Source organism: Cebus imitator, unplaced genomic scaffold (genome assembly GCF_001604975.1).
Source record: "Cebus imitator isolate Cc_AM_T3 unplaced genomic scaffold, Cebus_imitator-1.0 Scaffold43, whole genome shotgun sequence".
NCBI lineage: Eukaryota > Metazoa > Chordata > Mammalia > Primates > Cebidae > Cebus > Cebus imitator.
In genome coordinates, this window is record NW_016107358.1 from 4,747,425 (window position 1) to 4,773,952 (window position 26,528).

General features: G+C 42.9%; 2 protein-coding genes across 15 annotated transcripts in view; one reads left to right on the top strand and one right to left on the bottom strand.

Moving 5' to 3' along the window:
• Nucleotides 1-26,528, bottom strand: part of LOC108302951 (transmembrane protein 14C) — a 110,730-nt gene that overhangs the window by 58,047 nt on the left and 26,155 nt on the right. The window lies entirely within an intron of this gene.
• Nucleotides 1-26,528, top strand: part of MAK (male germ cell associated kinase) — a 53,749-nt gene that overhangs the window by 22,796 nt on the left and 4,425 nt on the right. For 6 of the 12 annotated variants that reach the window (XM_037737833.1, XM_037737834.1, XM_037737832.1 and 3 more), the window contains 7 exons: nucleotides 1,786-1,953; nucleotides 2,816-3,127; nucleotides 7,670-7,842; nucleotides 10,621-10,769; nucleotides 16,704-16,835; nucleotides 18,708-18,782; nucleotides 21,403-21,522. In XM_037737833.1, the coding sequence (XP_037593761.1) occupies nucleotides 1,786-1,953; nucleotides 2,816-3,127; nucleotides 7,670-7,842; nucleotides 10,621-10,769; nucleotides 16,704-16,835; nucleotides 18,708-18,782; nucleotides 21,403-21,522 (1,129 nt within the window). Of the gene's footprint in view, nucleotides 1-1,785; nucleotides 1,954-2,815; nucleotides 3,128-7,669; nucleotides 7,843-10,620; nucleotides 10,770-16,703; nucleotides 16,836-17,667; nucleotides 17,832-18,707; nucleotides 18,783-21,402; nucleotides 21,523-26,528 lie in introns of those variants that run through there. The other 6 variants (XM_017526681.2, XM_037737840.1, XM_037737835.1 and 3 more) reach the window with 5 other exon arrangements.

Genomic DNA, 26,528 nt, shown 5'->3' on the forward strand with positions numbered 1-26,528 from the left:
GAGTCTCACTCAGTCTCCCAGGCTAGAGTGCAGTGGCACAATTTCAGCTTACTGCAACCTCCACCTCCCAGGTTCAAGCAATTCTCCTGCCTTAGCCTCCTGAGTGGCTGGGATTACAGGCGTGTGACCACCACACCTGGTCAATTTTTCTATTTTCAGTAGAGATGGTTTCACCATGTTGGTCAGGCTGGTCTTGAACTCCTGAGCTCAAGTAATATATGATCTGCACACCCCAGCCTCCCAAAGTGCTGGGATTACTTGGTGTGAGTTACTGCATCTGGCCATAATCCTTAAATCAGAGTGTGTTAAGGACTGCAAGAAGCTGGGATCCCACCAGCTGAAGAAAAACAGGTGCTTAGGCCAGGCACGGTGGCTCACACCTGTTATCCCAGCACTGTGGGTGGTCAAGGTGGGCAGATCACCTGAGGTCAGGAGTTCGAGACCAGCCTAACCAATATGATGAAACCCCGTCTCTGCTGAAAATACAAAAATTAGCTGGGCATGGTGGTGGGTGCCAGTAATCCCACCTACTTGGGAGGCCGAGGAAGGAGAATCCCTTGAACCCTAGAGGCAGAGGTTGCAGTGAGCCAAGATCGCACCATTGCACTCCAGCCTGGGCAACAAGAGTGAAACTCTGTCTCAAGAAAAAAAAAGAAAAGAAAAACAGGTGCTTGCCTTTTCTTAAGAACTTAAGGAAAAATTCTGTGTGGTTAGAGTGTTACTTGGGGGTGATGTCCAGCTGACACTGTACAGACAGCCTTACTTGGGCTCTTTCCTACTCACTCTGTGGCTGGCCATTGACATCAACTGTTAACCCCTGGTGTAGTGAACCTTATTTTTTCTTAACCCTTTCTTGTTTCCTTTTATATATGGACATTTGACTTATTGAACTGAATACTTTTCAATTAACTATAATTAATTATATTTTATCTACACCTTACTTTCTGAGATGTGCTTTATAAGTGTGTATATAATGACATCCTAATTAAATTAGTATGTGCCTTGTAGTTAACATTACACAAGTAATGTAAGATATTAAAGCTTTAATGTAATTGTCATTTCCCAGATGTGTACATTTTTAACACTGGCTGTGATACATAGTACATACAGAGATCTTTGTTAGCAATCAGCCTCTTTGTAAAGCACTTTTCCTTATTTGTTCAGAGTTAGCCCAGGTATCATCACAGCAGCATCACCATCAGGATCAAAAACCAGACAAGAGTTTAATATTGTAAAATTTATAAAGGGCAGGCATGGTGGCTCATGCCTGTAATCCCAGCACTTTGGGAAGCCCAGGCGGAAGGATCACTTGAACCCCAGAGTTCAAGACCAGCCTGGGCAACATAGTGAAACGCTGTCTCCACAAAAAATACAAAAAAAAAAAAAATTAGCCAGTATGATGGTGCGCACCTATAGTCCCGGATATTCAGGAGGCTGAGGTGGAAGGATCTCTTGAGCCCTGGAGGGTGAGGCTGTAGTGAGCCATGATTGCACCACTGCACTCCAGCCTGGACAACAGAGCCAGCTCCTGTCTCAAAAACAAAAAAAGGTTATAAAAGTGCTTCTCACATTGTTTACTAACTCTCAGCTTCATGTTTTTTCTATACTGCTATAGCACTGAATTCTAGACCTGGACTGGTATTTTATTCTCATGTTTATTTATATGGATCAACATGAAAATGTTCAAACATAAATGATGTTTATATTACTGCTATGTTTTTTAAATAGATTACTAAAACAATTTGTTTTGCTCTCCCCACCCACACTTACATACTCCTGAAACAGAGCGACTGGCCAGAAGGATACCAGCTGGCATCTTCTATGAACTTCCGTTTTCCCCAGTGTGTTCCTATAAACTTGAAAACTCTGATTCCCAATGCCAGTAATGAAGCTATTCAGCTCATGACTGAAATGTTGAATTGGGATCCAAAGAAACGACCAACAGCAAGCCAGGTGAGATGAGTCTTCCTGTTAGACCTTTTAAATCTTTCAGGTTTTTTAATATCAGGGATGTTTTCATTTACGAAGGCAGATCTGTTCTCAACCAGGATTTTACTAAGAGAATTAATCACAAAGCCCTTGGCATACAGTGTATGTCATAAATTAATTTATAGGCATAGAAGATCCTTGGGAGAAATGAAAAATAGCTACACCAATGATTTTCTGTGTTTTGTGGTTCAAATGAGGAACCCTGAGGTTGCAACAAGGAATCAGTTTGCAATGATAAAAATTCAGACACGTGACAGACTAGTTATGAAGGAATCTGTCATGGGTAGCAAAAAGGCATCTCATAGTAGACTCTCTCTTTTTTTTTTTTTTTTTTTTTGAGATTGAGTCTTGCTCTGTCACCAGGCTGGAGTACAGTAGTGCTCGATCTCAGCTCACTGCAACCTCTGCCTCCCGGGTTCAAGTGATTCTCCTGCCTCAGCCTCCCGAGTAACTGGGACGATAGTCATGCGCCACCATGCCCAGCTAATTTTTGCATTTTTAGTAGGGACGGTGTTTCACAATGTTGGCCAGGATGGTCTTGAACTCCTGACTGCAAGTGTTCCACCTGCTTCGTCCTCCCAAAGTACTAGGATTACAGGTGTGAGCCACTTTTTATTTTTTAGTACAATTTATTTCTCAAATCATTTTTTCTGGTTACCTTTTAAAAGGGGTACTGTATAGGGAATGACGGCTGCTTTCTAAATCTTGGAAGCACCTGTGGGCTAATGGTAGCTCCTGTGGCCCTCACAAAGGGCCAATCATAGTTTATGTGCAATACATTTAGGTGAAACCATTTTCCATTTGTTGTTGTTCTGTGTTTTTACAGGCATTGAAACACCCATATTTTCAAGTTGGTCAGGTATTAGGCCCTTCCTCAAATCATCTGGAATCAAAACAGTCTTTAAATAAGCAGCTGCAGCCATTAGAATCAAAGCCATCTTTAGCTGAAGTAGAGCCCAAGCCTCTACCAGATGTAATTGATCAGACTGTTGGACAATCCCAGCCAAAAACTAGCCAGCAGCCACTGCAGCCCATTCAGCCGCCACAGAACCTGAGCGTCCAGCAACCTCCAAAGCAACAGCATCAGCAGAAACTGCCGCAAACGCTATTCCCAAGCATCATCAAAAACATGCCAACTGTGAGTAGCCAGTCATGACACTTGAAATGGAATTGTTTGACTACTGCAATTAAGATTTTGTTTCGAGGCATTTCTAATTATGTTGGAGAAGATAAAAACAATTATTCTTTGTTAAAGACCCTGAGTCCTCTGGTTGGAGCTTGACATGAGATCACTTAAAATTCTAATATGGTCTGTAAAAAGAAAAACTTTCAGAATGAAAGCAACCAAGTTTACATGCTACAGTGTTCAGTCTTTTTTATTTTTTTTTGAGATGGAGTTTACTCTTGTTGCCTAGGCTGGAGTGCAATGGCAGGACCTCAGCTCACTGCAACCTCCTATGTTCAAGCGATTCTCCTACGTCAGCCTCCCAAGTAGCTGGGATTACAGACAGGAATCTGCCTACCATGCCTGGCTAATTTTTGTATTTTTAGTAGAGATGGGGATTCACCATGTTGCCCAGGCTGGTCTTGAACTTTTGACGGCAAGTGTTCCACCTGCATCAGCCTTCCAAAGTGCTGGGATTATAGGTGTGAGCCACCATGCCTGGCCTTTTTATTTTTTTTTGAGATGGAGTTTCATTCTATTTGCCCAGGCTGGAGTGCAATGGTGCAATCTCGGCTCACTGCAACCTCCACCTCCTGGGTGCAAGCGATTCTCTTGCCTCAGTCTCCTGAGTAGCTGGAATTACAGGCGCCCACCACCACACCCAGCTAATTTTGTATTTTTAGTTGAGACCGTGTTGGCCAGGCTGGTCTTGAACTCCTGACCTCAGATGATTCACCCATCTTGGCCTCCCAAAGTGATGGGATTACAGGCGTGAGCCACCAAGCCCAGTGTAAAGTTCTTTCAATGCTGAAAAATTCAAAGAATTTAAAAGAATCAGGTACTCCAAAGTACTGATCCTAAATCTTAAGAATTTTTAACAGTACTGTCATTTCATGGTGTTCTTAAATGCTAAAGAACATGGAGAGAATGGGTTTTTATTTTTTATTTTTATTATTATTTTTTGAGGTGGAGTTTCACTCTTGTTGCCCAGGCTGGAGTACAATGGTGTGATCTCAGCTCGTCGTAAACTCCGCCTCCTGGGTTCAAGCAATTCTCCTGCTTCAGCCTCCCAAGTAGCTGGGATTACAGGCATGCGCCACCATGCCTGGCTAATTTTATATTTTTAGTAGAGACAGTGTTTCACCATGTTGGTCAGGCTGGTCTTGAACTCCTGACTCCAGGTGATCCGCCCACCTCAGCCTCCCAGTGTGCTGGGATTACAGGCATGAGCCACCATGCCTGGCTAATTTTGTATTTTTAGTAGAGACAGTGTTTCACCATGTTGGTCAGGCTGGTCTTGAACTCCTGACTCCAGGTGATCTGCCTACCTCAGCATCCCAGTGTGCTGGGATTACAGACATGAGCCACAGTGCCCAGTGAGAATGGGTTTTTAAAGTGTCAGGTATAGTATAAAACAACTTCTTCCGTCTTTTGTTCAGCTCTGGGAGCTCATTAGTTGCTGTAGTATTCTAGCTGTCCCCTTGGGGTATACACTTCCAACTGTGTTAGAATTATGGCATTTTAGGATGGAAATCTGTCTTACACAGCACCATATCTATTTCCTTATCCAGTCCTCACCTGCCCCACCAACCTAGTATAAGCAAGGTCTCCTCCTCCCCCAATAGCACTAATCACATTCTCAGGTAGTGTTAATTACTTATTTCTTATGTTTATTGTTTGTCTCTTCCTCTGGAATGAAAGCTCAATGAAGTCAGGAATGTTTGTCTGTTTTGTTCATCAGTACAGCCTCAGAACCCCGACTAGGGCCTGCTACATGGGAGATTCCCAGTAAATGTTTGTTCAGTGAATGAAGGAATGAGTAATTGCCCACAAGACTTGTAAACCACCTCTGGGGCGCTGAGGAGTCCACTTTATCTTTGGAACAGTTCTGAATATTAGAAAGTTCTTCCTTACACTGGGCAAAATCTGGTTTTCTTGCTTTTAGTGAAAGCTAATCACTTTTCTAGAAAGGTCGCCTTTTACATATTTGAAAATAGCTGTTACATTATCTGCCCTTTTCTCTAGAGAAACATCTCCAATTCCCTCAAGGGCTCTGCATATAACAACTTTCATCAATGACTGATAACTCTCAATTCCTATTACAAATGTGCCTTTAAGTCTCCTTTCATCCCCACTCCTACTTAGAATGAGGCTGCCGCAGCTGGAGGCAAACAGCAAGCAGGAGTATAGAGCAGGACTAATCAGTCACCTCCAACATTCCAAACAATATGTGCAGTTGTGCCACCAACGATTACAGTCCTCCCCCCAGCCCCTTGGAAGGTACTTCAAATGCTGACTCATACTGTGAGGGAAGGAAAGGAAGTTAATATTGATTGAGTAGCTACTAAGTGCCATGCATATGCTAGGCACCCTTTGCGCATTCTCTTAAGTTAAAGAGAATAACCTAGCCGCCCTCCCCCGTCCCCCCACACACATATTTTTATATAGGTAAGTTTCAGAGCTGGGATTAACTAAAATTTCTAAGTATACCCATTTTTTCATAAATGCTTCTAAATCGCATATTCTGTACCTCTGACTTGTGTATTTCATCTCTAGGATTCAAAAAGTTGCAAGATCTTTTACATCTCCAATTTCTAATTATTTTTGAATCTTTATTTTTTCTTCTCAGTTTACCCACTCTGCCCAGCTTGTTGCCAGCTATGGATTTATTTAGTTGTCTGTTTTGCTCCTGAATCTTCATGATATATACATAGAATGACCGTGAGATCTTGGGCAGGGCATAGAACCTTCCTCTAGATTGACATTGATCCATTCGTCAGTACTCTTGGTCAAGTTCCTCAGCTATGTGCCGATCCCCCTTTGCTGCTTTCACCCACTGGGCTGAAGTCCACTTGCACTACATGAAATGAACTCACTGTGTGCCTTTTATGAAAAGGGTAATCTATCTGACCTATCACTGTTTTCCCTTCGTGCCCACAAGCATCCCCTTTAACAACTGATTTTAGAATCTCTGCTCTTATCCTCTACCAAACTTACTGATGTGGAATTTGCCAAAATCAATCTTCTACTTTATTAAAATTATCATTTTTGCCCCTTGTCACTCTTCTCAGACACACAAGGTTCTTGGATATCACTGACATTGCTGAGCAGTGTTCAGCATCAGTACCCTAAAATGGAATTCAACAGAAGGCAGACTCAAACTCAGCTAAGGGTAACCTTTTATTAATCCTACTTATCTGGAGCTTAACGTTTTTTTATTCTCTTGATTCTGGAGATTGTTCTGCCTGGCAGAGAAAATGGTGTAGAAGCTGACAAATACTTCTTTTTATTATCATCCATCACTCACTGTGACACCATCAGCTTCAAGCAATAGCATGGCCATTCAGCATCTCCCTGCACCCAATGTAGCTGTGTTTTCTGAAATTTTTCCATGCTCTACTCCCTAGTTTTGAGTTGCCTTTTGGATTTTTCTGTTTATGTGCCCCTAAGCCACTCTCTGTAAATTTGTATAAAACCAATTCAGGCCAGGCACGGTGGCTCACGCCCGTAATCCCAGCACTTTGGGAGGCAAAGACAGGCGGATCACCTGAGGTTGCAAGTTCGAGACCAGCCTAACATGGAGAAACCCCATCTCTACAAAAAATACAAAATTAGCTGGGCATGGTGGTGCATGCCTGTAATCCCAGCTATTGGAGAGGCTGAGGCAGGAGAATCATTTGAACCCAGGAGGCAGACGTTGTGATGAGCTAAGATCACACCATTGCCCTCCAGCCTGGGCAACAAGAGCAAAACTCTGCCAAAAAAAAAAAAAAAAAATCATTGTGTTCCCCAAGCCAAGACCTCTTTCCTGTTCCTTATTTCTGTTAATGATGCCTCCATTCTGTAACAGACTCATACGTCCCTCTGTGTTCATTAAGATTACATTCAGGGACTTACAACAAAAACTCAACCACTGTGGCTTAAACAGTAGGGGTTGTTTTTCTCACATAACAAGAAATCGGGTGGTGGGCAGCTGGAGCTCATGCAGCTTGCAGAGGAGGCAGGCTGCTGCTGGCTTCCTGATCTGCCACCCTGAGCAGGTAGTTTTCATGCCTGTGTCCACAGGATGACTGGTGTTCCTTTGAGTGTTGTACCTGCATTCTAGCAGAGAGAAGAGTAAAAGATGCTGGCACATGCCACCTTTAGTGTCCTTCTCATTGAGGCTGTCCCCACTTAAAAAGGACACTAAGGCTCTGAGAAGTCACTTGTCCAAAGAGACATAGCCAAGTCTCAGGTTTCCAGATCCTTTGTGTCATTAAAGAGTTAACTCAGATCCTAAATATTCAAGTCTCCCACCAACCCAGTTCACAGAGATCTCTCCTCTGAGCACCTATCATATTTTTGGCATATACCACCCAATTTTTTTCATGCTTGTAAATGTGTATATGCATTATGCCCTAAAGTGTATGGAACGCTCCTTGAGAATGGGAACTCTTAGTGTCTTATAGAGCAGATTGTGCGTGAAAGGCATTCAGTACATGATTAAAGATTATGACAACTGATTTTCCACCACAGAAGCCAAATGGCACACTGAATCATAAAAGTGGTAGGAGGCGTTGGGGCCAGACTATCTTCAAATCTGGAGAAAGCTGGGAAGAGTTGGAGGACTATGATTTCGGAGCCTCCCATTCCAAGAAGCCAAGCATGGGTGTTTTTAAAGAAAAAAGGAAGAAAGATTCTCCATTTCGGTAAGATTTCAGATTCCTCAGAAAAATGTTTTTGCCATGCATCAACTTTATTTTACTCATTAAATATAAATGCACGTGGGCCTTAAATGAAAAAAAGTTTTGCTTGATAGGCCAGGTGCAGTGGCTCAGGCCTGTATTCCCAGCACCTTGGGAGGTTGAGGCAAGTGGATCACTGGAAGCCAGGAGTTCGAAACCAGACTGGCCAACATGGCAAAACCCTGTCTCTACTAAAAATTCAAAAATTAGATGGGCGTGGTGGTGCACGCCTGTAATCCCAGCTACTCGGGAAGCTGAGCCATGAGAATTGCTTGAACCTTGGCGGTGGTTGTTGCAGTGAGCCAAGATTGCACCACTGCACTCCTGCCTGGGCAACAAAGTGAGACTCCATCTTAAAAAAAAAAAAGAAAAAAGTTTGCTTAATATTGGTTTCTTCCACAAAATACTAATCTTTCCGCATACCTCTGAAAAGGTAAGAATCTTCTCACGGTAACAATTCTCAATATTAACAGATGAGTGGGGCGTGTATGTGTGTAGAGAGAGTATGTCAGTTCGTTTTTGCATTGCTGTAAAGAATGTGTTGGTGTGTGTGTGTGTGTGTGTGTGTGTGTAGAGAGAATGTCAGTTCGTTTTTGCATTGCTGTAAAGAATGTGTTGGTGCACAGTTCTCCAGGCTGTACAGGAAGCCTAGTGCCAGCATCTGCCTCTGGTGAAGGCTTCTGGAAACCTAGAATCATGCTGGAATTACAGGCATGAGCCACCATGCCTGGTTGTCTTCTTAAAAGTGAACAAAAGCAAGATATTTATACTTACATTTATACTTGTATTTATATTCAGTAGGTTTACTAAATACCTAGTTGGTATTAAGCCTCTCCTCAACTCATCAAATATATACCAACAGAATAAGATCTCCAGAGGATTATGCCACATGACATGTGTGTGTATTTAGTGCCACCAGTGACGGAGCTGCAAGAAGCTCTGGGTGTTTTGTCTCTGGGCAGAGATCCCTCTGATGAGGAGAGAGAAGTCTTCTTAGAGTGAGCAGTTTTGAAAATGGGTAGAATTTCTTTCTTTTCTTTTCTTTTTTTGAGACGGAGTTTCACTCTTGTTGCCCACGCTGGAGTACAATGGCATAATCTCAGCTCACCGCAACCTCCGCCTCCCAGGTTCAAGTGATTCTCCAGCCTCAGCCTCCCGAGTAGCTGGGATTACTGGCGTGCACCACCACACCCAGCTAATTTTGTATTTTTAGTAGAGACGGGGTTTCTCCATGTTGGTCAGGCTGGTCTCGAACTCCCAACCTCAGGTGATCTGCCCTCCTCGGCCTCCCAAAGTGCTAGAATTACAGGTGTGAGCCACCGTGCCTGGCGAGAATGGGTAGAATTTCAGTGAGTGATGTAACAGCAGTGGGCTCGGGAAGGGAAAGATGCCAGAAATGGTGGGACAATTCCCCGAAGCAGATGTACCTGTGCCTGGAACTGCCCCCAAACAGGTGGCCAGCAGTTTGAAGGGCCACCCAAGGGAGTGTCCATTTCGAAGGGGATCGACTTGGTGTGTAGGGTATGGTAGCACGAATTTCTGAGTGGAAACCACGAATGCTTGAAGTTAACAAGTGATGGAAGTTGGGCAGTATATTCAGGCCCCAGCAAGGAAGCTGCCCAGTCGGAAGGTGGTGGGGAGGTCCGTCATGGAGGACTCATTGTGGCACACCCAGACAGGCAGCAAAAGAAGTTCCAGCCTCCCCTTCTGGTAGCAATGGCTGCCACACACACTGCTTCCTGGTCAAAAAGGCCTCAGGAATGAGACAGAACTAAGCCTCGAAGCAGAAAGCCCTCAGTTCCAACATAGAAACAGGACTGTGGGAGGCAGGGACCGATGAGCAGAGTCAGTCTTAGTACTGACACCACCCAACAGCTAGCTAGGTGCTTAGCCACTGCATAAGTCTGCTCTGCCAACTGAGACACAGGCATATCTCCACAAATACCTATTTTCTGTGCCTGACACTAGGGTAATTAGAAATCTTATATGGGAGCTTTTCTATTCTTTTTTTTTTCTGAGACAGAGTTTCAGTCTGTCACTCATGCTGGAGTGTAGTGGCGTGATCCTGGCTCACGGCAACCTCTGCCTCCTGGGTTCTAGCGATTCTCCTGCTTCAGCCTCCCAAGTAGCTGGGACTACAGGCACGGGCCACCATGCCCAGCCAATTTTTGTATTTTCAGTAGAGACGGGGTTTTACCATGTTGGTCACACTCCTGATCTCAAACTCCTGACCTTGTGATCCGTCCACCTCGGCCTGCCAAAGCGCTGGGATTACAGGCGTGAGCCTCTGTGCGCAGTCTATATGGGAGTTTTTCAAGCACTTTTCCCACTTCAGTTTTTTTAGGCCATCCAAACCAGTTTATTTTAGGCTCCAAACAACCTCATTAATTGAAATTATTTTAGTCAACAGTTGAAGATGGCTATTATTTCCCTCTCAACACACCAACTTCCCACATTATGAATCCAGCTGCAGCAGCTGCAGGACAGTTAGAAACATATTACATACAAGTAAACTGCTGCTCAGTTATAAAGCTTCCTGTCACATATTGTCTGGTATCAGAAATGATTCTGTGCACGATCTAATATCTACGGGGGTGGAGGGGGAAGTCGTCAGTTAGCCAAAAGACTCCGATAGAAACCATTTATGTGAGGTCAGATTGACTGGCGTAGAGAGCTGTGCAGACGGTGGGGGAGAACTTCTCGTTGTTTGTGCTGTAATGCTACCTTTCATTGGCTTTCAAGGCTTCCAGAGCCGGCACCCGCAGGCTCCAACCACTCACTAGGGGAAAACAAGAGCTTACCTGCTGCTACTTCCCTGAAGTCTGATTCCGAATTGTCAACTGCTCCAGCCTCTAAACAGTACTACTTGAAACAATCAAGATATCTTCCAGGTAAGTAGAGCAAAGAAAATGTTTACTGCTAACTGGAATATAGATAGGTCAGGTTAAAGTGTCTTAGAATCTCTGAAGAAAGGGCAGCAGTGAAGTAAAAAGTCTAATCACTAAGGGCTGGGCGCGGTGGCTCACGCCTATAATTCCAGCACTTTGGGAGGCTGAGGTGGCTGGATCACCTGAGGTCAGGAGTTCAAGACCAGCCTGGCCAACATAGTGAAACCTCGTTTCTACTAAAAACACAAAAATTAGCTGGGCGTGGTGGCAGGTGCCTGTAATCCCAGCTACTTGGGAGGCTGAGGGAAGGAGAATTGCTTGAACTTGAGAGGCAGAGGTTGCAGTGAGCCGAGATTGTGACACCTCGGTGACAGAGCGAGACTCCATCTCAAAAAAAAAAAAAAAAAATTACAAATTTAGACTCAATTACAAATAATTGTTTGGAATGTAAACTTGAGCCTTACTGTCACCTATTGGCTTCATTGTTTTCAAGAGGATCCCTCTTAAGATTTAAAACAAGAGTTGGGCTCAGTTCAGTCACTTGAACGAACATTTATTGAGCACCTATTGTGAACCAGCAGCTATGCAGAGGATAGAAACCTGAATAAGAAGCAATCTTTGGCTGGGCGCAGTGGCTCACACCTGTAATCCCAACACTTTGGGAGGCCAAGCCTGGTGGATCACCTGAGGTCAGGAGTTCGAGACCAGCCTGGCCAATAGATGAAACCTCTTCTCTACTAAAAATACAAAAAATTAGCTGGGCGTGGTGGCAAACACCTATAATCCCAGCTACTTGGTAGGCTGAGGCAGGAGAATCACTTGAACCCAGAAGGCAGAGGTTGCATTGAGCAGAGATCGTGCCATTGCACTCCAGCCTGGACAACAAGCGAAACTCTGTCTCAAAAAATAAAAATAAAAGAAGCAATCCTTGACATTTATTTATGATCCAAGTTATTTTTGTAATTGAGTATCTTCAGGAATGAAAAATACTAATATATGAGCCAGGCGCGGTGGCTCACGCCTATAATCCCAGCACTTTGGGAGGCCAAGGCGGGTGGATCACCTGAGGCTAGGAGTTTGAGACCAAACTGGCCAACATGATGAAACCCCATCTTTACTAAAAATACAAAAATTAGGCCGGGCGAGGTGGCTCACGCCTATAATCCCAGGACTTTGGGAGGCCGAGGCGGGCGGATCACGAGGTCAAGAGATCGAGACCATCCTGGTCAACATGGTGAAACCCTGTCTCTACTAAAAATACAAAAATTAGCTGGGCATGGTGGCAAGTGCCTGTAGTCCCAGCTACTCGGGAGGCTGAGGCAGGAGAATTGCTTGAACCCAGGAGGCGGAGGTTGCAGTGAGCCGAGATCGCGCCATTGCACTCCAGCCTGGGTAACAAGAGCGAAACTCCGTCTCAAAAAAAAAAAACAAAAAACAAAAATTAGGTGGGTGTGGTGGCGCGAGCTACTTGGGAGTGTCAGGCAGGAGAATCACTTGAACCCTGAAGGCAGAGGTTGCAGTGAGCCAAGATCGCACCACAGCACTCCAGCCTGGGCGACAGAATGAGACTCCATCTCAAAAAAACAAAAGAACTAAAAAACTAATATCTTTGGGGGCCCTCTCTTTACCCTAAAACCATATAAAAGGTAAAACCATATAAAACCTTAAAAAAAAACCCTAAAACCGTATAAAAGGTCTTATAAAGCATCAACCTTTAGGATTACAGGAGCTCTAGAAATGCACCATATAATTGCAGGGCAGCCTGACATTATACTACAAGGATTGGCAGATCTGTGACACTGGCCTTCAAGGAAAGAGACGTAAGAGTCATAGTTATTGACCTGCTACTGACTGGCTGTGTACTTGAAGCAAGACTTTGAGATTCTGTTTTCTGTAACTTACAATGGGATTGTACCATCTATCAGCTCACTCTGTAAGCCTTAGGTACTTTAATTATCACAAGGTAGTTGCAAATAGAGTATGCAGTGGAAATGCTAATGATCTCTCAGTGGTGCCCTCTGGTCTTACTCCGTGCTTCTACGGCCAGGACTCTGAGCATGAATTGATGCCACCCACCACTGCTGGCCAGAAGAGCAGCTCACTCCATAGCACTTTTTTTTTCCAGACAGTCTCACTGTCGCCCAAGCTGGCTTGTACAGTGGCGCAACTTGGCTCACTGCAACCTCTACCTCCCAGGCATAAGAGTATCATACCTCTGCCTCCTGAGTAGCTGGGATTATAGGCGCCTGCCACCAGCCTGGCTAATTTTTTTTTTTTTTTTTTTGAGACAGAGTCTCACTCTGTCACCCAGCCTAGAGACAGTGGTGCCTTCTTGGCTCACTGCAACCTCTGCCTCCCAGGTTTAAGTGATTCTCCTGCCTCAGCCTCCCAAGTAGCTGGGGCTACAGGTGCATGCCACCATGCCCGGCTGACTTTTGTATTTTTAGTACAGATGAGGTTTTACCATGTTGACCAGGCTGGTCTTGAACTTCTGACCTCAAGCGGTCTGCCCACCTCAGCCTCCCAAAGTGCTGGGATTACAGGCGTGAGCCACTGCACCCAGCCTCCATAGCACTTTTGAAACTGATCTGTGGATCCTTCTCTCTTCCCATTCATTATTTACCATCTTTCCTTCCACCCTGTTTATTCAATGCCCGGTGTCATTTCTACATTAGCCTCCGCTACTGCATTTTCACTCTCTTAACACAGCATACAAAATTCTTTATGGCCTGTCCCTCCTCCACTCTCCAGGCTCATTTTATACTACCCTGTGTTCTTGCTGCATCCTTGCTGGCCATCTCTGAGTTCTTTCCTCTTAAACTCCTCAGCCCAAACTGTTGCCTCTCCAAGGATCACGCCTCCCCACCCCTTAAAACACATTTATGCCTAGTGTTCCATTATTGGAACCTTCAGCATGTGGGTTTATATCCTACTGCTCAAGGTCATCGCCAAGGTCTGATTGCAAAAATTCAAAAAAAATGCTGCCTCAGACATAAATGGGTTAATCACGATTCACATTTCAGCTTAAAATTGCCTATTTGAAAGAAAGACTGGCTGAGTTGCTTCTGTTATTTGCCCCCTCCACCCCAGATTCTTCTAAACATTATGAACACTGCTCATGATGTATTTACTTAGTTATAACTAAAAATGCCTCCCTTCTCATTAGATTATAAGTGCCAAAGAATAGAAACTGGTCTATTTTGTTTGCCACTTTTTCTCCAATGCCATACACACTGCCTGGCACTGGTGGGTGCTCAGTAAATATTTGCTAACTGACCTTTTTTATGCCCTTTGAGGCAAGAAATTACCATCATATAATGATATCTATCATTATAATATCAAATTATATTAATTTATGCTTCCTCCTAACAGTGTTTAGTGTGTAGGAGGTACCCAATGAAAACTTACAAACTGATAAATAACAAAATTCTAGGATATATCTATTTCCAACAAAATTGCAATCTTCATCTTAAATAGACCTTGAATTAAACTAGTTATCTTCAATACTTACCTTTTACTTTAAAATATTTACTTGAGTGACCGGGCGCAGGGGCTCATGCCTGTAATCCCAGCACTTTGGGAGGCAGAGTTGGGCAAATCACAAGGTCAAGAGATGGAGACCATCCTGGCCAAGATGGTGAAACCCCATCGCTACTAAAAAGTACAAAAATTAGCTGGGCATGGTGGTACACGCCTGTAGTCCCAGCTACTAGGGAGGCTGAGGCTGGAGAATTGCTTGAACCCAGAAGGCAGAGGTTGCAGTGAGCTGGGATTGCACCACTGCACTCAAGCCTGGTAACAGAGCAGGACTCTATCTCAAAAAAAATTTTTTTTTACTTAAAAAATAACCTATTTAGGAATATTGTCAAGGCCAATTGGATTAAAAACATCACTTAAATATTCAGAACTCATTCTTTGTTGAACTATAGTTCTGAGAACTGTGTTCACACAAATTTTTAATGTTTTATCCCCATCTTGCACTTCCTTTTTGGGTGAAGTTTTTTTTTATTTTTTGAGACAGAGTCTTGCTCTGTAGCCAAGGCTGGAATGCAGTGGCAGAATCTAGGCTCACTGCAACTTATATGTCCTGGGTTCAAGTGATTTCCATGCATTCAGCCTCCCAAGTAGCTGGAATTATAGGCAGGCACCACCACGCCCAGCTAATTTTTTTTTATTTATTTATTCTTTTAGTAGAAACAGGGTCTTGCCATGTTGGCCAGGCCGGTCTCGAACTCCTGACCTCAGGTGATACACCTGCCTCAGCCTCCCAAAGTGCTGGGATTACAGGTATGAGCCACCGTAACCAGCCTAAAGATGGTTGGTTTGTTTGTTTTGAGACGGAGTCTTGCTATGTTGCCCAGGCTGGAGTGCAGCGGCGTGATCTGGGCTCACCACAGCCTCCACCTCCCAGGTTCAAACAATTCTTCTGTCTCAGCCTCCTGAGTAGCCGGGACTACAGACATGTGCCACCATGCTTGGCTAATTTTTGTATTTTTAGTAGAGATGAGGTATCACTGTGTTGACCAGGGTGGTCTCAAACTCCTGACCTCATGATCTGCCTGCCTTGGCCTCCCAAAGTGTTGGGATTACAGGTGTGAGGCACCACACCTAGCCAGTAGTTGCCTATTATAGTTCGATTTGTAAGTGTTTTATTAGGGAAGTTATATCCTATAAGAAAGGGAAATTATTTGCCTGATGAAGTGTTTCCTTAGAGAACAGTGGGTAACTTTTGAAGCTCAGTATTTCTGGTTTCAAAATAAGGAATATTATTATATATCTCATAAACATGAAGCCTTTCTAAGGAATTCAGCTTGTGAAAAGCAAAAGCTCAATGCCTGGAGACAGTTCTCACTTCTTAAATCAATGGAGTCCTCAGTGATGATTTCTACACTAGATAAAGAAAATTCGCCGTGAATGACCTAAAGGCATAGACTGTACAAGTTCACTCTAATTTCATTATCAATAAAAAGAAAACAAGCTCAAGAAGTTTTCAAGTCTCTTAAGAATAGGTTGAAACAACTTCCTTTGACCGCCAGTACCACAGCCCAAGGCTGAATGGACATTTCACAGATTTCAGAACATCATAATTTAAACTGTCCCTTTTCCAAGTACATTTCTAATGCCTTCTTTCTGCTGTACAGGGAATAAACAGTTTCCATTTTACTGCATCTCGCATACAAATAAGCACTACAGACGGAGCTTCATACCTCTGAACCTCAGAGGTTTTCCCCGAGTTCTTAGTCACGTGTCTGTTTTCCCTGCTACGCCAAGGGTTAGGCCAAGAGTATATGCTCAAAACAAGTGACAAGAAAATGTCATTTGGGTCGGGTGTGGTGGCTCATGCCTGTAATCTCAGCACTTTCGGAGGCCGAGGCAAATGGCTCACTTGAGGCCAGGAGTTTGAGACCAGCCTGGCCAACATGGTGAAACCTCCTCTCTACTAAAAATATAAAAATTAGCCAGGCATGGTGGTGGGCACCTGTAATCCCAGCTACTCAGGAGGCTGAAGCAGGAGAATCGCTTGAACCCGGGAGGTGGAGGCCGCGGTAAGCCGAGATCACACCACTGCACTCAAGCCTGATGACAGAGAGAGAGAGAGACCCTGTTTCAAAAAAAAAAAAAAAAAAAAAAAGTCATGTTGTTGAAGAAAAGTTTTTGTGCCACCTCAGTTTTTACAAGAACTTACCAAGAACATCAAATGTTATTACAGTAGAAAACATTTCTGCTTATAAAGTACTGTCAGCATTCCAGGTGGCTGTGCCAAGGGCTTGGGATCACGTTAGTGTTCATCAGAAAGCAAGTGTCTGCTACATTTTCACCTACATTTATTTCCGTTCTCCTGTCCAAGGTATTTCTAGTCTTTGAATGTATTACATATGTTTCCTTCAAGCTTATGATCCACTCTGACCTTCGAAGTGGCTGCTTTGTTCTTCTCAGGTGTGAATCCCAAGAACGTGTCCTTGATAGCCAGTGGAAAGGAAATAAACCCCCACATGTGGAGCAATCAGTTATTTCCTAAGTCACTGGGACCCGTCAGGGCAGAACTTGCTTTCAAAAGGAACAATGCAGGTAACACAAGAATATAAAATGTACATATACATGGTTTTCCTTTACAGATGTCTACTTTTAAATATATTGCAGTACTCTTCCAACCAAGATACACATGGACCTGGGGGATATGCAAAGGTTTTCTGCTACTCTCTGCCTAGGCGTAGCCCTGCTCTGCTGGAGCAGTCATGGAGTTGTAACACTGCCTCTTCAATAGAGCTGTTTTCAGCGGGATGGGCATGGTGGCTCATGCCTGTAATCCCAGCACTTTGGGAGGCAGAGGCGGGCAGGTCCCTTGAGCCCAGGAGTTCAAGATCAGCCTGGCCAACATGGCAGAACCATGTCTCTATATATTAAAAAGTATAATAATAAAAAAAAGGTTTTCCCACTGTTACTTGAGTATAGATAATTTTAAGGGAATTCTCAACCTCCATCTGAGTCTTTGCTGAAATGGATCTGCCCTAGCAAAGAGTCTCTATTCTCCTCCTTTACAAAAGACAAGACGACTTTTCACTGGCCACCATGGTGTGTTTTCTTTTTCTCCAAAATGTAAAAATAACTGGGGTGCCAATGATATGGAAATTTTGCTATGTTGAGGTCACTGTTGAGAAAGTAACTTTGATTTGATGACTGAGGAACAGATCTTTTTTAAAGTCAGGGAGTCTTAACAGTTCTCAGCATTTAGAAAATTGAAGGAGGGCCTGAGTTGTTAGCTGACAGGTAATTTTTTTAAAAATGTTTGTTTTTTATGAGATCAGTATATGAATTTTCATCTATAACTTTGAAGAGTGTTTGAAGAATAGAGTGGTGAAGCTATCACAAAACCCCTTTCATCCCCAACTATTTCTATTAGCAAGATTTCTTCGTGCTTCTGTTTCGAAAAAGGAAGAAAAAAGAAGAGAGGAAATAGCCCTGATGCTGTGATTCTAGCAACAAATATTCATTTGTTGATACATGAACTACTTGAAAAAAGTTCCATCTTTCTCATTAAGAGATGCATTTCCAGAAAACTTTATGTTTAGTAATCAAAATATATAATATTCATCTTTTTTGATTAATTATATACAATTATTCATTGTAATTATAACCGTATTTTAATATCTTTATGGTTACAAGAAATTTTAAAAAATTTTAATTTGCATATATTTTAGAGTGACCAATTTTAAGACTTTTAAGATTACATTTGGATAAAATTTTGAAGCTGAGGTATAAATAAAAACATAATTTTAGGGGAAAAAGGAATTAATGTGAAATATCCAAGTGTCAAAAAGGAACTTGCTCATGTATTTTTATGTCACTATTGGAGGGCATAAAATCACTAATAGTTTTATTTTTAAAATGCCTATAGTTACAATATATCAGAAATAACATCCTTTGCAACTGTTAAACTTATGATTAAAAATTTCAAATATCAACTTAGAAGTGTGTGAAAAGGTAGTTTGTTTTTTAATGTAGGTGATATTGGATCAAAAAAGTTTGACAATTACCATTATAATGAGTGAGTAGTTTATGAGATATTCTGATGTGACATCAATACATTTGGACTTTTTACAAGTTTTCCAGATTCTTTAAAACTCAGCTTAAGCATTTAATGTTGCTGAGGTGTCATACACTTCACCACTGTAATTTACTTATTTTTTCCTCAGATATGTAAAAATAATATTCACTGAACCAACCAGTTATACAAATTCAATTAAATGACAGTAGAACAACTTTTGAGTCTCAAGGGAATATCCAGTTGGCATCAAATAAATGCCGTGACAGCACATGGGGACATTTTTGCATTTTCAAGGGTTCTTGCTGGGTCTTTTCATTAATCATCTAATCCATTTTTCTCTGCTTTTCCTAAAACATTCTCCTATTATTCTTTCTTTCCATCTGCCTTCCCTTTAGAAGACAGCATAATTAAACCAATTGAAAAACTATCATGCAATGAAACTTTTCCTGAAAAATTAGAGGACCCACAAGGTAATTTCTGAGCATCAGATGAATGCAATTTGTTCTTTGAATCCCTTGTCTAATTTTCTTCTCAACATTTGCCCCTGATCCTGACATAAAAGGCCAAAATGATCTGCTTTTAGAAGTCAAGTCTGGACTAGGATAAAGAAAAGCATCCTATCTCATCAAGAATATCTTTCTTCAGTAGTTGACATTCTAAGATAAATTTGCCTCAAAAAGCTCTATGCTGGTCTTCTTAAATTAATTATGGAATTTTATAGAAGAAATCAAGCAAATAATTCTAAGGAAAAGAATTAAAAGAATATTTTCTAATTTTGTGATCAATATTCCTAGAATTTTTTCTTAAAGTTCTGAAACTCATTTTTTACGCATGAACAATGACTTTTTTAAAAAAGTTAACTGGGGGCCGGATACAGTGGCTCATGCCTGTAATCCCAGCACTTTGGGAGTACGAGGCAAGCAGATCACGAGGTCAGGAGTTCGAGACCAGCCTGACCAACATGATGAAACCCTGTCTCTACTAAAATTACAAAAATTAGCTGGGAGTGGTGGTATGCGCCTGTAGTCCCAGCTACTTGGGAGGCTGAGGCAGAAGAGTCGCTTGAACCCAGGAGGCGGAGGTTGCAGTGGGCTGAGATCACGCCACTAAGTGCACTCCAGCCTGGGCAACAGAACAAGACTCTGTCTTTCAAAAAAAAAGAACGATAAGTCTTTCAGAATGAGTTTCTAAGATGGGAAAAAGTTTAAAGTAGGCAGCTGAACTTATGCAAAATTTAGTAGAGTTAAACAGGTATAGATTTAGAACATGCTTTCTGTATACAGTCCTTTAGGGGCTGATAACATAATATTGCACTTTGACAATCGTTGCTTCAAGAGCAGACATTTGTTGAGAGCCTGATGTGCCGTGGGAGACATCAGGAACACGGAGCCCAGTGTTGAGACATGTGAACAGATAACACTATGGAAAAAACACTGTTTACTGAACAGTGCTTTGAAACCATGAGGGTGATCAGAGCCCCGTTTCACCTTCTAGGGACAAGCCTGTCTCCTTCCCTGCGAGCTAGCTCCTTACCACCTGTCGCTTCCGGCTGGCTTCTCAACTGTCGTTTGTCTTCAGTCTGCTTCCTGCCAGTGCAGCAGCTCCCACTAGATCTTGACATCCCAGTGGCCAGATCCCATGGGCAGTGCTGGTCCCATCCAAGCTCTCTGCCTCACCTCCCATTCCTTTTTTTCACACTCAATGTGCATTCTCTTGGATTTCCATGCCCTGTTGCTCCTACCATCTACCTCTCTCCCTGTTCTCTCTCCTGTCCCTTAATACTGGTGTTCCTTGGGGGTCTGTCTACTCCAGGTCTCTGCACATTCGCAGCCCCTCTGAGCTGGCTTCTTCAAGCCCACAACTCTGGAAACACCACACCCTGATCATTACCAATCTCCATGCCTGCCTACTCACCCTTTGCCTGCCACAACTTCAGTGTCCTCCTGGTACCATGTCATTTCCACCAATTCTGATTCTCCTCTATGTTGCTGTTCTTGGACAATGCATCCAGTCACCTGAGCTACATACAAACTTAGGAGTTTACATTTCCCTCTTTCCTACCACTTCCACCCTGTAAACCTGCGCAGTTCCCTTCTTCATCCTCTGCCACTGTCGCGGTTCAGACCCTCATCCTCTCTCATTTCAGCTAAAGCAGTGACATCCTGACTGGTCTCCAGATTTTAGATTTTTCCTTGTCAGTGCATCCCTATGCTACCACCAGATTGAGCATTCACCAATAGTGGTGATGATGATGGCAACAATAATGATGACAATGATGCTGACATTTAATGAATACAGAGTCTATGTCACATGCTCTGAAGTCTCATCAATCCCTACAACAACCCTACGAGAACAGGTCCACTTACAGCTGGGCGTGGTGGCTCACGCCTGTAATGTCACCACTTTGGGAGGCCTAGGTGGGTGGATCACCTGAGGTCAGGAGTTCGAGACCAGCCTGACCAACATGGTGAAACCCCATCTCTACTAAAAATTTAAAAATTAGCTGGGTGTGGTGGCATATGCCTGTAATCCCAGCTACTTGGGAGGCTGAGAGAGGAAAATTGCTTGAACCTGGAGACAGAGGTTACAGTGAGCGGAATGGTGCCACTGCACTCCAGCATGGGCAACAGAGTGGGACTCCGCCTGAAAAAAAATAGGTCCACTTACAACCATTTTACAGAATGAAGACAGATAAGAGTACTTGAGAGATGGGGGCTTCACATTGAGAGATGGCAGGAAATATCCCCCCATGTTAAGAAATGGGGTTGTGAGAAAGCCTGGCATGTTCAGGGTGAACTGAATAATACCCTTGGGCCTTGAGTTCAGACTCCAGCTCAGTCTGTTACTAACTGTGAGATGTTAGGCAAGTTACTTAATATCGGAGAGCCACACAATAAGGATAATAATGTGATCTAAGAGGGTTGTTGTACGGATGGAATAAGAGTATCTGTAACAAGTACAGCATACTGCCTACAACATAGTAGATGCTCAAAAATAGTATTTAGAAGTGATGGGGGTAGTAGTCAATGTTATTCTACTGTGCCAAAAATATTCACCTTCTGACTATGAAACTTTATGATATGTTACTAGGAAATCTTGGAAGTTACGCTACTTATAATCAGTCAGGATATATTCCTTCCTTTCTCAAAAAAGAAGTGGGGTCAGCTGGCCAGAGGATCCACTTAGCACCTCTCAATGCAACAGCTTCAGGTAAGAACAACTTCAGACACAGTGTTTTAGATTTCTGAGCAGAGAGGAACATTTTCCTTGTTAAGTTCATGCAGTCACTTTTCCCAAGCGAAGACTTTTAGTCAGCCTCACCTCATTAGTGCATTGCTTTTTGTTTTTACCAAAATGTCCTATTTTTCTTCCAAAAATGTGGAGTTGAGGATCTAATAATTATAAGAGCTACTTGTAATTAAATGGGGAGTCTCTGCCAGGCATAGTGTAAAGGGCTTACTGGGATTATATCATTTAATCCTCATGATGATATAGCTAGATCTCTTCTTTACAAATAATGAAGTGTAGGTGAGGTAACTTATCTGAGGTCACACAGCTAGTGGAGCTGGAATGGAAACTCACTTAATCCACTTCCAAAGAGGGTGCTGTGCTGCACAGCGAGATGTGAGAAAATGCCTTTTCCAGAGCCTTCTGCCCAGGACCTGGCACAGAGGGAAAGCTTCATAGATGCTGACAGTCTGTGTATGAATAAGTTAACTTGAGGATTCCTTTTTTTTTTTTTTTTTTTTGAGATGGAGTCTTGCTGTGTTGCCCAGGATGGAGTGCAGTGGTGCAATCTCGGCTCACTGCAGCCTCCACCTCAAGCAGTTCTCTACCTCAGCCTCCCGAGTAGCTGGGATTACAGGTACACGCCACCATACCTGGCTACTTTTTGTAGTTTTAGTACAGATGAGGTTTCACCATGTTGGTCAGGCTGGTCTTAAACTCCTGATCTGGTGATCCACCCACCTCAGCCTCCCAAAGTGCTGGGATTACAGGCATGAGCCACTGTGCCCAGCCAGTAACATGAGGTTTCTCTATAGTTCCATCTTAGACCATAGAAATTAACGATGGGACTTTCACGCCCTGCCTTTTGCTTTGCAATAGAGTGTGATGGGGAAGGGTTCATCCCTCCACCCTCCAGCATTATGCCAAACTGAGGTAAGCTTGCTCCCCAGTGGCGTGACATGTGACATGCACATATGTGGGTACACACTTGAAATGGAGGGTGATGATTTTGTACTTAAGCCAATCAGATTTGACCATGAGTGGTCTCTGAATCATTTTAGTCTGAAATAGACATTCTTAGTGAAGCACCAAAAATAAACATTAAAACAAATCATTAGAACTTTGATAAGATGCCTAATTGTAGTTTATTTATTTTAACTCTCTTTTATAGAGAAAAAGCCTTGCTCTGTCACCCAGGCTGGAATGCAGTGGTGCAGTCATGGCTCACTGCAGCCTCGAACTCCTGGGCTCAAGTGATCCTCCTGCCTCGGCCTTCTGAGTAGATGGGACTACAGGCGCACATCACCACACCCAGCTAATTAAAAAAAATTTCTTTTTGGGCAACTTGCTATGTTGCCCAAGCTGATCTTGACTCCTGGGCTCAAGCAGCCCTCCCACCTTGGCCTCCTAGAACTCTGGGATTATAGGCATGAGCCCCTATGCCCGGCCTGTAGTTTAATTTAAAAGTTGACTCTGAAAGTATGCTCGCAGCCCATCCTAACAGGATCCTATATTAAAACACCTGATTAGAGTTGCCAGTCTTGGAGCTAAAAATGTTTAAAGCCTAGACTTCTTTAATTTTTTATATCTTACCGCAATAGAACTGCTTAAATAGTACTACAGTTACCTTATCTGTGAAAAGAATTGCTTTATTATCTCTCCGCTGAAACAAAATAAGTAAACATTTTATATACAGCAGAGATTTTTATAAAGCCTCAAATATTTTCAGGCAGCCTTATGAGTCATTCATTTATATGAAATATAAAATTTTACTTTACTCTTATTTATTTATTTTTTGAGATGGAGTTTTGCTCTTGTTGCCCAGGCTGGAGTGCAATGGCATGATCTCGGCTCACTGCAACCTCTGCCTCTGGGGTTCAAGTGATTCTCCTGCCTCAGCCTCCCGAGTAGCTGGGATTATAGGCATATGCCACCATGCCCAGCTAATTTTTTGTGTTTTTAGTAAAGATGGGGTTTCTCCATGTTGGTCATGCTGGTCTTGAACTCCTGACCTCAGGTGATCTGCCCACCTCGGCCTCCCAAACTGCTGGGATTACAGGCATGAGCCACCACGCCCAGTCAAGAGTAGGTCTTTTAAAAAATATTTTTGTAAGCTATTGAAGGCCTTTATATATTAATTATTCTATTCAATTAGCATGCATATTCCTGTTATTTCTTTTAAGTAAATGCTTTCTCTTAACTTTTCATTTCTTCATTTACTCTGCTTATCAGATTTTCCTATAGATGGTGATAGGAGGAAAGGTAAAAAACGAAGTAAATATTAATCACTCTCAAGTGGTCAATGCAAATCCTTAAAAAAACACTGTTCTGTAAGAGATGTGTCTTCCAGTCCTCCCAGTTGGGTGACAGTTTCCCACAAGGAAATAAAACCAGGTTATTACCATATTTACTCAACTATTTCCCGCTTCTCACATGGTCTTCTCTTTCACCTCTTCAAGGTTTTTTTTGTTTTGTTTTGTTTTTGAGACAGAGTCTCACTGTGGTCCAGGCTGCAGTGCAATGGCATGATCTCAGCTCAGTGCAACCTCCGACTCCCGGTTCAGGCGATTCTCCTGCCTCAGCCTCCCAAGTAGCTGGGACTATAGGTGTGTGCCACCGCACCTAGCTAATTTTTGTATTTTTTGTAGAGATGGGGTTTCACCATGTTGGCCAGGATGGTCTCAATCTCTTGACCTCGTGATCCACCAACCTCGGCCTCCCAAAGTGCTGGGATTATGCCTGGCCTCTCCCCTTCAGGTTTTGAGAAGGAAAATCAATGTCTTCCTCCCTCCCCATGTAATCTCTTTTTCCAAACTTCCCAATACTTCCTTATCCCCTGCTTTGAAACTAACAACAAGGACTTGGAGGAGTGACTTCTGTTACACACAGCACTCTTCAGGATCACCTTAGAAGCACGGGACCCCGTTTTAAGCACTCTGTGTCCAATAACTCATTAATCCTCCCAGGGCTCTCTTAGGAGCTACTATTGTCATCTGCATCTTACAGAAGTTCCATATCTTACTAAAAGTTACATCATAATGGCATCAAGTAAATCCATAACTAGAGGCAAACTTCTTTCCTTTAGCACAGATTTTCTACAAGAAATTAAATTCTGGCTGGGCGAGGCGGCTCACGCCTGTAATCCCAACACACTGGGAGGTGGAGGCGGGCAGATCACAAGGTCAGGAGTTTGAGACCAGCCTGACCAACATGGTGAAACCCCATCTCTACTAAAACTACAAAAATTAGCCAGGCATCGTGGTGCATGCCTGTAGTATCAGCTACTTGGGAGGCTGAGGCAGAAGAATCACTTGAACCTGGGAGGCAGAGGTTGCAGTAAGCCGAGATTGTGCCACTGCACTCCAGCCTGGGCAACAGAGCAAGACTCTGTCTCAAAAAAAAAAAAAAAAGAGTAGGGCCAGGCATGGTGGCTCACGCCTGTAATCCCAGCATTTTGGGAGGCCGAGGCAGGCGGATCGCTAGGAGATCAAAAGCATCCTGACTAACACAGTGAAACCCCATCTCTACTAAAAATACAAAAAATTAGCCAGACATGGTGACAGCTACTCAGGAGGCTGAGGCAGGAGAATCACTTGAACCTGGGAGGCAGAGGTTGCAGTGAGCCGAGATTGCACCGTCGCACTCCAGCCTGGGTGACAGAGTGAGACTCCATCTCAAAAAAAAAAAAAAAAAAAAAAAAAAAAAAAAAGTAGGATGAAAGGACCTGTCAAACCATGGAGTGGGGTGTTCTTGGCCTCCCTGCCTCCACCAAACTACACCACAGCCAGGCATCTGTTTCACTGAGGATGTCCACACTTAATACCTTGTTCACCCCAGGCTGAAGTTAGCAGCTAGTCAGGACCATGTGCTCACAGAATTCCCTCCTACCTCCCAGTTTTACAGTGAAAATCTAAGAAAAACTGTGCAAACCATGCCAGTAAATATGGTTTATCTAGGGCTGGAGTTACAAAATGGTCAGATTCATTTCAGTATTAACACTTAAGAGTTTAATCCAAGAATGGCAGCTACAACACAGTGTGAAAAGATATTTAAATTCCAAATGGAAAAAGCAAACATCCCTCCTCAGATACAATACCTGTGATACTTTAGCTGTCAATTCAAGGAGGGACTGAAGAAGGCATCAAAAGTTCTCTATAAAATGATCTGCTTTCTCCTTTGAAATGTTGAAGCAATTTTAGCTCATAAATTGTTCAGATAAATGTTTAAGAAACTTTAAATTTTTCACAAATTTTTAAATGGTCAAATGTATGAATGAAACAACCTTGTGATTAAAAGTTTGGGGTGCTACCATTTAAGGGATTTGTGTTCCCACCTGTGATTTTCCCAATAAAAAATGAAGTATCAGCCAGGCGCAGTGGCTCACCCCGGTAATCCGAGCACTTTGGGAGGCCGAGGTGGGCGGATCAAAGGTCAGGAGTTTAAAACCAGCCTGGCCAACATGGCAAAACCCCATTTCTACTAAAAATACAAAAACTAGCTGGGCATGGTAGTGGGTGCCTGTAATCTCAGCTACTCAGGAGGCTGAGGCAGGAGAACGACTTGAACCCAGGAGGCAGAGGTTACAGTGAGCCAAGATCACTCCATTGCACTCCAGCCTGGGCAACAAGTGAAATTCCATCTCAGAAAACAACAACAACAACAAAAATAGAAAAGAAGTATCTTTATTCTAAAAACTACATTTTTAAAAAGAAATCTATAGGACAACATGTGTGTTGCTCCATGAAGCCACGGTTTTATAGATTCACAATTTCAGATGCATTTTTCTGCAGTGATGCTGTGTAAATATTCTTTAGATGTAACCACAGTGTGGTGTTACAAAGTCACTAACATTGTGGGTGTTGCCCATTGAATTTGAGCCAAGAATTTTTCTTCTTCTTCTTGCCTGGCTTTGCCTATCTAAAAGTAAAATATTGAAAATAACAGTAGTGTCAGCACTACAAACCAGAAATATTGGCTCTTCAGCTATT